The sequence below is a fragment of the Aythya ferina genome, assembly GCF_964211825.1.
Source record: "Aythya ferina genome assembly, chromosome: 10".
Taxonomy (NCBI): Eukaryota; Metazoa; Chordata; class Aves; order Anseriformes; family Anatidae; genus Aythya; species Aythya ferina.
The window spans coordinates 16,130,599-16,143,200 of NC_140306.1; the positions used below are offsets into that span (position 1 = coordinate 16,130,599).

At 37.4% G+C, this 12,602-nt stretch overlaps 1 protein-coding gene across 3 annotated transcripts in view; it reads left to right on the forward strand.

The window, feature by feature from the left end:
• The window catches only part of IARS1 (isoleucyl-tRNA synthetase 1), a 101,887-nt gene that overhangs the window by 74,169 nt on the left and 15,116 nt on the right, over nucleotides 1-12,602 (forward strand). For 2 of the 3 annotated variants that reach the window (XM_084531472.1, XM_084531473.1), the window contains exons 27-30: nucleotides 7,237-7,411; nucleotides 8,191-8,303; nucleotides 8,593-8,688; nucleotides 10,369-10,545. In XM_084531472.1, coding sequence (XP_084387598.1) covers nucleotides 7,237-7,411; nucleotides 8,191-8,303; nucleotides 8,593-8,688; nucleotides 10,369-10,545 — 561 coding nt within the window. Of the gene's footprint in view, nucleotides 1-7,236; nucleotides 7,412-8,190; nucleotides 8,304-8,592; nucleotides 8,689-10,328; nucleotides 10,546-12,602 lie in introns of those variants that run through there. The other variant, XM_084531474.1, reaches the window with a different exon arrangement.

Sequence of the window (12,602 nt, forward strand, 5' to 3'; positions counted from 1 at the left end):
GTTGAGTTAGAAATTTTGTGTTCACTTTCAATTAAAAGGCATTAAAAACAGTTTGATGATAAGTGGAGGGTTTGACAGAGAGGAGTTCCATGTAAGAGAGAATAAGAGCCCAGTTAAGATGTTGCTTAACAAATAAAAGGTCAAATAAATAAGGTCTTAGTCCATACAATTTCATACACTTATCTACCCCTGTATGCCAATGAAATACTCTTCTAATATGTTTCCATTAGAGCAATGCAGACTCTGCCCTACTTCTAAATCTTTATTTGGATAAAAGCCTTGTCATTCAAAAATAAAATAAACCTTCTTGTTTTTTTGAGCTTAACTTTCTGAAGTTGGCTGGACTTTCTGCTTTTAGTCAGTCATGTAAAAATTCATAGTATTTTAAGAAGTGAAATGAAAAAGTTTTTTTATAAATAAACTTCATTTATTTATATGTTAATGCTATAAATAAATCTTTTAAACTTCAATGCTGCATTTCAGTAGTTGTTTTGAAGGCACAAAGCCTATTACATTTTGATTGCTTACCAGATTGTTTGTAGAATATGCTTTTTTAAGCTTTATGTTCAATTAAATTTCATTACACATAGACTTTATATGCACTTTCACATCAGTGATGTACAAAAGTAATCAAACAGTAAGAGGGAATAGTGATAAGAAACAGCTTCTCAGCTGCGATAATGAATTTAGATGAACCATGGTGCTTTTATTTATTAAAAAAAAAAAAAAAAGCTACTATGCCAAGTATACATTGAAATGTTTTTCTAGTTGTTGGTGTCTTGTAAACAACTTGCAAACCCTCGGTTCTTAATAATTAAATTTATCATGATAATGCATTTGATATCATGAGCTATGCTATGTGCAGTTTTTCAGATCTAGCAGCCTAAGGGATTTCTAATTGCTTCACTGAGCAAGAGTAAAATAGGTAAGTTTCTCCAGTGTAAGACTGGAGGCCTTCCAGAACCAGTCTGGAAGGCAGTGAGGGAAGAAGAAAGACTTGTTAAGCAATACTGTTCCAAATGAGCAGTCTTAATTTCCTCTTTCTGTAGTAATCTTTCATTGGGATAGATGATTGCTTGTCACCCAAATCTTTGACTGTGTTGCCTGGGGACATATGTCATGACTACTTTGTTGTAACTGGATGTGTCGTTGGGAGGAAGGAATTGCATTTCAAATAGCAGCTCTTGGCTAATAAAGCAGAATTCTAATAGTGCTTACTGTGTGTTGATATTGGGCAGAAAACATGCTTTGCACTAGAGAATAAACTTGGGGTTGTTTCATGGCTAATTTCTGTACTGAAAATCTTTTTGGATTTTTCACTTGATTCATTTCCTTACACAGTCCCATTGTATTTGTTTGTTCCTTAATTAAGTGAATGTACATAGAATGCATGCCAGCTTTGTCCAGGGGCCTTGGAAACCAAACCACCTTGATGAAACCGCTTCAGACGATCTTCCCTATTTAAAACCTCCTTTAACAGCCTTTTTTGAGGGAGGGATAGTAGCGTAATTACAAGAGTGTCGTTAAAGAGACCAAGTATAATGTAACACCAAAACTAACATCTCCCCACTACCATCTTTTATTGACATGTTTAACTATTAAAAGAGATTTCACATAGAAGTTCTAATACCATTTCTGAATACCTGTGAACTGTAAGCTATAGCCTTCTTAGGTCCTGCCTTCTCAAATCTTAATTGTTTGAAATAATCTCTACTTACACGAGGAAAAAAGAAAAGAAAACAATTTTGAACAGTAGTTTAGTTGTACATCTGCACAGCTTATGTGACTTCTTCTCTTTCCTCTCGATAGCTTCATATGTGGATAGGTGAGCCACGGGGTGTATTTTTCATTATCCTCCTCAGTTTGTTCTTTTCCTCAGTTTTAAGTGCTTGTGGCAGATATACTGAAAACAGATTACTGTTGCAACTGAATTCTTTGTTCTGTTTTATCTCCAGTATACTTCCCAGCTGCTGTCAGATTAGTGTGTGACTCCTTTGGATGGGTGAATGGGCAGTAACTGGGTGGGAAATACTTTACAGTTCAGACTGGTTCCTTCCCTTCATCTCCATCCACAATACTGAAGCTTTGAATTTGACTGTTGAGGAACTTACTGTCGTATTTCTGTCTTCAGGAAATTCCTTCCATGGGGTATCAACTTAAAGTCTCAGAACTGCTGGTAAAATATAGGAGTGGCAGGTTTGGCAGTCTGTCTTTGTTTTTTTTTTTTTGTTTTTGTTTTTTTGTTTTTTTTTACTGTAATGGCTTATTGGTCTTTGACCTTCTTGTCATTTTAAATTTGTCTAAATCTGTCACTTTCCAGATCAATCGGAATGTGATCGTGACAGAGTCAATTCCAGTGGCTGTACTAATGCATGCTGGTAGCATGTGAAGCATAAAGTTATGATGTTTAACACTTAATGATGTTTTTTTCTTTCCATAGGGTTATGTAACATAAGTAGGGAAACAGGTCTTGGAAGATGTGAGTTAAAAGTTCTTTTTTGAGTGTAGTAAGTCTGGCAGTAGTGTATTACAAGGATTTCTTTCCTCATCCAGAAAATGCATGATCTCTATTGTATCCCTGTCCTTGGTAGGTCAAGGGTTCTTCCTTTTAATGTGGCTGTCTACAGAGAGCTTTGTAACAGAAAATTGTCCCATGCTGCATCCCAGTCTGATGCAACTTTTTTTGGTTTGAATTGTCATTGTCAAGATGAAGTACTTTGTAACAAGGAAAACAAAAACGTGCATCAACATGAGCAAGATAAAGTCATCATGCTTGTCTTGGTGACAGCAGCTGTGCCAGCTGATGACAGAGAATTCAATAGATGACTGAAGCAGGGGAAAGGACCTTCTAAACTTCCAGTCATGTATCAGCCTAAGTATGCATCTACACCAGGCTTCCAAAAATTATTTGGGGGTAACTTAAGAGCACTGGCTAAGGGAGTCATGGCTTGTTGTACAAGATATTTTTCAGATCCATGTTATATACTGGTACATTTTTAATTTCCATGGGACTTAAATTCTTAAGAATTGTGCACTGAAGGAACTTTGATTAAAAAAATAAACTTAATTGATTTGCAAGTAGGATTGGTCATGTTTTTCTGTCATTTTAGCGTATTGACTGTTTCTCTTAGACTTGGCCTTAGTGATGCCACTTCAGAATTACTATTATTCTTAACTATTTCAGTACCAATAACACAGTTTTTGAAGTTTATGTTAGTGTCTACCACATTTTCTTCATCAGAAAACTGGAATTAATTGTTGTACAGAATCCAGTTTTAAAGGAGATGAAGTTTGCTTACTCAAAGTACTTCAAAAAGGTGGGTGGAAAAATTTGCTGTCGACTTGTACAGCTGGTAAAAGGTGACAAGAACCTCACAACTTGATAAATTATTGCAGAACTGGATGAATATGCAAAAGTAGGTTTCACTTAATTTGCTATTTCAAACAAAGTTAACATATGTTTTAGGGAGATGAATTTCAACAAATGTAAATACCTTTATGGAAGTACGAATGCATAATAAAAAATAGCACAAAGTATTTTCTATCTTAAAATTCATCAGGCTGATGCAAAAGCATATGTGTTTTTTGTACTGCATTGCAATCAATTTAGTTGTTTACCAGAACAGCTCACAGCTGTAGAGATCAATGAATATGGGCAAGTGGGTAGTATTTTGTTAGACGTTGGAACAGGCTGCCCAGGGAAGTGGTGGAGTCACCATCCCTGGAAGTCTTTAAAAGACATTTAGATGTAGAGCTTAGGGATATGGTTTAGTGGGAACTGCTAGCGTTAGGTCAGAGGTTGGACTCGATGACCTTGAGGTCTCTTCCAACCTAGAAATTCTGTGATTCTGTGTGATTACTTTGCAGTATTATTCGCAGTTTTATTCATCAACCTCCTTCCATATTCACAACTTCAGAACCTTTGGTTACTGCCAGAGGTGTGTTTCTAGTGCCAGAGGTAATATCTAAGAAAATTTGCACCATTTCATCTCATGCAGTTGCCAACTAAAGACATTGAAAAATACAGTTGTCAGTTCTCTGAAAAATGCTGATCACTTTTTAAAAATAATAACTGTATTCTTTGATCTGTAGTCTTACTCTCATCATCAAAACATACAAAATGATTTAAATAAATGGAACTTAATATTAGAACTGTCCAGAGCATGGAGTTGTCATGCAAAAAGAACCAAGCTCACAAAATGAAATAACAGTAGATTGAATCAGTGAATGGGTTGAGCTAACTGACAAGTAAACTGTGGCAGTGTGTGTGGTCCTTCAGTATTTGGTTTCTCACAGTGTTGCATAACTAATATTTATTTTCCATGTAAGTAAAAGGCCCAGCCCAGCCTGAAGCACAGCACTGGCATTTCTTCTCTATTCTGAGAATTGGACAGTGTTGGTAGGTGGGTTGCAGGTCAGTCTGATCATGTCTGGCACATGAAGTATTAGCTCAAACTGAAGGCCCTTGTACAGCACTGAGAACGTGTGAATATGCAGCTCTTCCAACTGGGAGGAAGAATCAGTTGCTTCAGTTTGCGTATATGAGTGTTAGCAGGTACATGTATAGATGATTTTGCTTTATTGAGAAGGTAATAATAAGCACTATTTTAAATCAAAGCAGTATAATGAGACAATTATAAAGAAATCCAAGATACAGATTTGCTTTTTTTTTTTTTTTTAAGAACTGTTTTAGTTTTGTAACAAATAATGTATAAATAAGAATGGTTTCTTAATCAAATTAGCATAGGGTATTTGTCTTGATGGAGATGCTTGTGTGTAATTTATCTAATGAGGCCCAAAATCATATTTAAACTTGTGCTATTTTTTAGATTGCTACTCCCCGCACCCCCCGGTTGTCATTTACCAATTGTGGGCTCATTTCGATTAAAACTGAATTTCTGAAATACGTAATTTTCATTAGATTTCCTAAAAGATGTATTAAATAAAATTAGATTCAGTTGTATTCGTGGCTCCTCATGCCAGTAGGACTTCCTGGGGAATTAGACTTTGAGCTCAGAGGTTGTATTTAAGAGTTACTTCTCAGTCTAAATGTCTGGCTATTTGCTAGTCCTTTCTGCTACTGTTTACTTCTGCTTCCTACAAGACTTGGAGCAGCTTGCTTGCCAGATGCACTTGCTGATTCTGTGTCATGTCAATGTGAACTCTAACAACCTTCTGGTGGAGATATAAACACAACTCCAAGTATTCAATGCTTCAAGTATTGGGCAATCTGACAGGCAACCTACAGAATTGCAGTGTAATGTGCTCCAGATATGCACAGTTTTGTACCTGTAGAAGAGCTGCATGTTGGCAAGTCAGACTATCCAAGTTCTGTCCCTGGTATTTTACAGTGAGACCACGTGAAACAGGGAATTTTGGTGTCAAGTCCTGCCTTTGTTTCATTCTTAGCCTGTTTATTTTTTCCCCTCCTTGTAAAGCTATCTTGAAGATCCAAAATAACATTGGGATACGGGGTTCTTCCACTTACAGGAGGTATACCAAGGCAGTAGTTCATGGTGTAATTAGTTATGTGTGTGAAGCATTTGTTTCTTGGATAGAATGAAGTGTAGAGTTCCCTGTGTATTTTTGAATTTGATATTGTATGATGGTCTGGGTGTGCAATTATATTTTTAATGGTGATTTTAGTATGTTTATATGATGAGGAAAATAGTTGTAGTTAAGAACGTAAGAAGTGACTCAATGGCTTAGAATAACAGCTCGTCTAGCAGTGTATGGTGTGTCCTGCAGTAGTGAGGGCTGTTTACAGAGCACAGGTGTCTGGTTACTTCTTTCAGGGAACACATCCAGGAGTTGGCCATTTGGAGTTGTTGTATTAAAGATGTTTAAGGACAGATCCCTGCTTATTCCTTTTAATATCTTCTTGCCTGCCTGTTGTGAGTGTAATTGCTTGCTGAATTTGCTGGTACACTCCTGATTTCCTCCTCCCGTGGCATTAGGTTCCAAGGGTTAACTCCTTGCTGTGGATCTGTTTTACACCCATCTCTGACTGTTTTCACTGCACTCGAGGGATCAGTTGGAGATTTGGAATGACAGGACGAGGGGGAATGGGCTAAAGTTGCGCCAGGGGAGGTTTAGGTTGGATGTTAGGAAGAACTTCTTTACCGAAAGGGTTGTTAGACACTGGAACAGGCTGCCCAGGGAAGTGGTGGAGTCACCATCCCTGGAAGTCTTCAAAAGACGTTTAGATGTAGAGCTTAGGGATATGGTTTAGTGGGGACTGCTAGCGTTAGGTCAGAGGTTGGACTTGATGATCTTGAGGTCTCTTCCAACCTAGAAATTCTGTGATTCTGTGATCGTTCTTACCTTCCTTCTCCACCTCCTTCTTAACTTTCTAAACCTCAATCTTATTCCCCTTAAATATCCTTTTCTCCAAAGAGCTCCAGACATTTTGGTCTCTCCTCATATAGAAGCAACACTGTCCTCTTAATCAGTTTTTATTCCATAAAACTCTCTCTGTAGCACCACTATGTCCCCATTCAAACATGGGGACAAAAACTGCACATTACTCAAAATATGGGCCCGCCCATGGTTCTTTGTAGTGGCAAAATAATGTCCTTGGATTCCTTCTGAAGATGACATATGCATATAAGCTTTTTTGGCTGCCCCTGCTCACTGATCTTTGGTATTCATGTGCTACAACGCTTTGTGCTTGACAGTGGTTTTTCTGAGCAAGGTGGTTTTCTGTACAGTAAGGACCTAGAATAAACAAAAGGAAAGAGACAAAATGGAGCAGTAACTGTTGTTTGACTTAAAGCAAAGATTTTCATTATAGTTCTATGACATTTTGAAAAGCATATTTTAGTAAAATCTTCCTTGTTGAATTTTTGCAGACCATTTTCTAGTGCCATTGCACACAGAAGTAATAGTTTTAACTTTCCAGGCAGTTGTAACAGTAAAATAAAAAAGCTTGTTGAAAATGGATCTGATCTGAGTTGAGAGCTGACTGGTATCTGTTGATATTGGTGAAATGTCTTCCTAAAGGCTGAAGATGAGAATAGGATCTTCTGTTGAAGAACAGTTTTAGGATTGGTTGGGTTTATTTGCTGTTGCTGTGTTGGCAGATTACTTGGTTCACAGAAGCAACCATTCAAAAAATTTGCAGCTTGGGACTTACCACTTTCCTAGTCCCATGGCCCCTGCTTTTCTAGACTTCTGAAGAGTTGTCAGAGATGGCTGTTCTTTAGCTTCCTTTTTCCTCTTGGTGTGTTTATGCAGGAGCTTAATGTCCGTCAAGTGACATTATCTACTAACAAAGATAAATACGGAGTCCGGCTGAGAGCGGAACCAGATCACATGGTGCTTGGGAAGCGCCTGAAAGGTGCATTTAAACTTGTCATGGCTGCAATCAAAGAGCTGAAGAGCGAGCAGCTGGAGGAATTCCAGGAGACAGGTACGTGGTGGTACAAACCGCTAAACCATAGCAAAATTGTCAAAAAAAAAAAAAAAAAGCAACACAAAAGATTTGGGATTTATCAGAAAAATCCAAGTAATTGCACTTGGTTTATATATATTAATCAAACAAATGCAAAAGTATCTTTTTCTAGACTTATGGAAACATAAAGCTTACCTCCCAGGTATCATCCATATTAGAGTTTGTTAATGAGAAGAGGGTGTATGAGGTTTTTTATTATTTTTTTAATCAATTTTCTTGACTGTAGAATTGAGGTGGTTGTGTATACTAATCTTACACTGTTCACCTGTTTAAGTTCTACTGGATGTCCAAAATGGAGTAAAGAATGATATTTTCCATAAGACTGAGTCAAATTTGAACTGAGTATTTGTGTGACAGATTTTATTCTGGAATCATGGCTTCAACTGCAGATTTACAAGCGGGTGTGAATTTTCCAGCTATATCTGTTCAGTTAACTGCTTGAATGTGAATTTTTCGTTTACTTGAATATGCAGGTTATTTTTAAGTTCTGTTTCATTCAAAGGGTATACAGAAGGTCTGTGTGTGAGCTGAGTTCTGCCTGCAGAAGTGTTAGTATGAAAAATCTGAATGAGAATCTGAATGCTCAGCGTGTTCTACTAGCATTTCATTGTGGTTTAACTGTATGACAATTGTAATAAATTTCATTTATTTTAAGTCTGGAATTTGTTTTAAGCTTTTTATTGATTTATTTTTTTATTCTGATTGTAAGAAACATTCTTCATCTGCCTATTCTGCAGGCACCATTGTTGTAGAAGGACATGAACTTCATGAGGAAGATCTTCGTCTCATGTATACCTTTGATCAGACTGCGGGAGGATCTGCCCAGTTTGAGGCACATTCCGATGCTCAGGTATCTTACTGTTTTTTTGTTGTTGTTGTTGTTGTTTTTTTCTTATTCTTTGCTTTAAGGGAAGCATTCCTCTAAAAGTGGAACAGAATTGTTGAGGTGAGAAGCTGGGGTGGTTTTTCTTACCAGTTAGGCTCTTGGTATGTGGTAGGCTATCTTCTCAGTTTTGGAGATGTTAAAGTGCTCTCTTCAACCTGGTATTTTTGTGAGGAGCACAGGAAGAATGTAACTGTGAGTTAATACTAGCTTGTTTCAAGTTTGTCACCTGTTCAACTCTTCTATGAATCCTTAGGTTTTAGTTCTGCTAGATGTTACCCCAGACCAGTCCATGGTGGATGAAGGAGTTGCCCGGGAAGTGATTAACCGCATTCAGAAGCTTCGCAAAAAGGTTAGGAAGCAATGGAATAAGACAATTTACTTTTAAGCTCTTCTTGGGCGATATGTAGCAGAAACTGAGGTTGTTAATTAAAATGTGAAGACCTGTATCATTTACCCCTGATCTCAAACTTTGTTCTGGCTTAAATGGCTTGAAATCATTCTTTTGTTTTGAATTTCCGTATTTAAAGGAACTAGAGTTGAATCTTGAGTTTACTATGCAATCACAGAACCATTAAGGTTGGAAAAGACCTCCAAGATCATCTGGTCCAACCATTCCCCTACCACCACTATCACCTACTAAACCACGTCCCTAAGCACCACATCTATCCTTTTCCTTAAACGCCCCCAGGGATAGTGACTCCACCACATCCCTGGGCAACCCGTACCAATGCCTAAGGTTACTATGTCATTAGTAGTGGATACACTTTTTTTTTTTTTTTTTTTTTTTTTGAGTCCCTGTAGTTTTTCTCCCTTTGGCCACGTAGCAGTGGTTCAGTCCCAGTTAACTATCTCTTGGGCCTGCCTCCCTCCTGCCAAGTGCTGTGATCTGTTCAGTCTCAGTCCTGGTGTGTTACATCAGCTGGACTGGTGAGAGCCAAGACTTCTGAGCTTAGGACTGCTAAAAGAAACAGACTCACGTCTTAGCAAATTGCAGGAGGCATTTCTGGCACCAATTGACATAAATGATTCCACTCTTAATTGTTCTCATCATACATATAAGTGATGCTGTCTGACCTTTATGTTAAAGCACTTTGAACCAATGTAACTTCTCTCTACCTACGATAATAATCCAAAAAGAGCTGTGCTCAGTGCCTCCATTTTGTGCTCAGAAAGCTGGGTCACCAGGGAGATGATTACAGGTCTAAAAAGTATTTATGTGGAGAGGATATTACATTAATATGTAACTCTTGACAAACAATTTAAAAAGTTTCTGAACTTGCAAGTTTTTTAAAATAAACCCTTACATTTGGGGTTTTCCTACTCAGCAAACTTGGTGGCGATGGGCTAGAGACTGTATTAATCTTCACTAAGAGCATGCATGAAAAATGACAAACGTATACTAAAATTGTCACCTTCCCCTTTCACATTTAATTGTGTGTGTGTGTGTGTGTGTGTGTGTGTATATATCTTCGTAAAATTAGGAAGAAATGTGGCCATGAAAAGTCTTAAGTTACTGGATGATTCATATTTATTTCTGTAATGACATAAGTTTGTAACTTATTTAAATGAATATCAAAATCCTTGGTGTTGCTTATCACTTAGCATGATGCTAATATGCATTTACTGTCGTTATTTGATTCCCACTCCTGTTATCAAAGTAAACGACTAATGCAATTCTGGATCTACAATAACTATTGCTGGAATGGCATTAGGATGCAAGTTTTTTTTCTTACTGAAACAGAATTTTGTTAGAGTTCAGTATCAGTTTTCATTTCATTAAGGGGGAGAGTTAGTAAATGAATTTGTAAATGAGATATTTTGAGGAAAGCGTGCTTTTTAGATGGTCATTGTCTTTAGAAGAAAGTGCCGCCATGTTTCATGCCTCTTCCTTTCCCTTCTGACAAAATAGTTGCTTTATTCAAGTATTTTTGGGGAAACTTCTAACAAATGTCTGGTAAATATCTAATATGTTTTTTCTTCAACTTTTAGGCTTGCTGTCAATTAATGGTCTATTTGGTATGTCCTACAGCGAAATCTGGTTCCTACAGATGAGATTACAGTGTACTACAGATCATATCCAGAAGGTGACTACTTGGATACTGTTATTAAGGAACATACAGATTTCATTCTTGCAACAATAAAGGCTGCCCTAAAACCTTACCCGGTGCCTACGTCAAAAGAAGTTCTCATCCAGGAGACCACCCAAGTAAGAAGGAAAAAGCATTGACTGCATAGTTCATTTTCCTATAAGCTTTTAACCGAAAGAATTGTTTTGATTGCAGATAATTTGTATGTCAGTATTTGTGGGATAAAGGGGATGTTATTTCATGTTTATGAATGTCCATGTTTTTCTTTTTGGTTTAAAAAATAAAATAGGTGGGCTCTGTTGCTTGTCTCTTAAGTTTGGAAACGAAGCCACTTGGGTACTGAAGTAAATATGTTAATTGCAAGTTGTGTAAGCTTAAAGTACTTCAGATAGTTATTTATATTTGGATTAGTGCATTGTTTAGAAAGCAAAAGTACTGTTGTTCTGATTTCTTTAAGTTAATATGCTTTTGTACTTAGAAATTTTCTCCTTTGAAGCTAAATTTTGCATCTTGACTTAAGGCCAGTTTCAGTTAATAATGTTTGAGGATGTTTTGTGTTTTTTTTCTTCCTGAAGTTCAGCCTTTTGTAACAATGCAGTTTTGCAGATTGGCTTATTCTTTCATCACCAAATTTGAACTTTCCTTTGTTTTCTTTGACTGTTTCTTCTGACAAGTTTTAAGAACACTCTTTTGGTTTTATGCAAACTGACTGTATTCACTCATGCCTATCAGAATTATGGGTGAAACAGGTTCTTTAATCTAAATGTCATGCTAACCCAGGAAGACAAGAATTTATGATATATTAGTTCTTCCAATTTGTTTTAAAAAATGGGTAGGGCTATGAGAATAGCTGAGAAGGAGGCACATTTTGTCTGTCCTACTGGCAGCATGTGTAAGGGAAACATTTTATATTAATTAAATTTTTGAAGTTGTATGGATTTGAAACAAAGGTGTGTTTGGCCTTTTTCAAAATCAGTAGTTTCATCTAGAGACAAACACAGACGAAGAAAAACATTGTAAAAGTAGAGAATATGGTGTCTGGAAAATTTTGCTATTTCTTACCTGATTGTGATGCTGTCGACGGACAGCTTAAATCAACATCAAATACAATTCAGAAAGTAAAAGTAGCATCAGAAACGTGTAGTGCTGGGAAACACTTTTCTGGTAGCCTACATCTGAAATTATGTGGTTTGTTTGCTTTGTTGTTGGTCACTGCATCTTTCTGTGAAGGCTTCCATGCCTGTGCAAGTATGTCCTCTCCACTCACCTCCCCATTATTTGTCTGCTTTTGAAATCTTAATTTAGCATATTCTGGTGCAGAAGAACATTGTGGGTAGCTAAACAAGTCTGTTAGTTTCAAATAACACTCTTTATGTAATGAAGAAATCTTGCCCTGACAGAAGGTGCTGGTTATTAGGGATGTAATAGGAAATGTAAACAAGCTGTTGTCTGGATGTCAGCAAAATCGGACATCGTTTGGATTTTGGAATGGTGAGCAGTATGTAAACCAGAGAGAGGTCTGTGGATCAGAATACACATTTGCACAAATACTGGATTGCTGAGTAGGGAAAACCTACAGAATTGTACCTGAAGTAACACTACGCATGACAGTTCTGTGTGGCTGTTGCAGTTGGTGAGTAGGTTTATGGACAGGCGATGGTCATCTTGTGGCGGCCATAGGGCTGTGAGTTCCTGCCTGATAGCTTAAAGTCTTGGGCTTGGTTTTTTGCTTTCTTGTTTTTCCCCCAAACAAGAACATGAGCTGTGACTCACTGCAAGTTCTGCATACCAAAGTTAAGCGCTGTATCTGAAGCAAAGACAAACTTTGCAAGTAAATTTCCATTTGTTTTTAGCATAGGTTAAGGAGCCTCAATTACCACAAAGTACCTCCCTGCAGAGTTCAGCTGTGGGCTTTGCCAGGTGGGGAGCTTTCTGCACCTTTAAATGGCTGTGTTTACAGACTTGATGGGCTTCTGACTTATTAGTCAGATATTTAGTATTTAAAAGAGAGGTTGCAGACAGAAACAGATGACTGGGGTTTTAGTGCAACTGTAAATTCTTCCTCGGAAGTCTCACTTTCCGGGACTGTAGAGATGGATTGCTCAGGGCAGATGTTTTGCACTCTGTTCTGTGTTCTGCTGCGACTAGCTTGTCACAGCACCAGCAGTGAATAAAA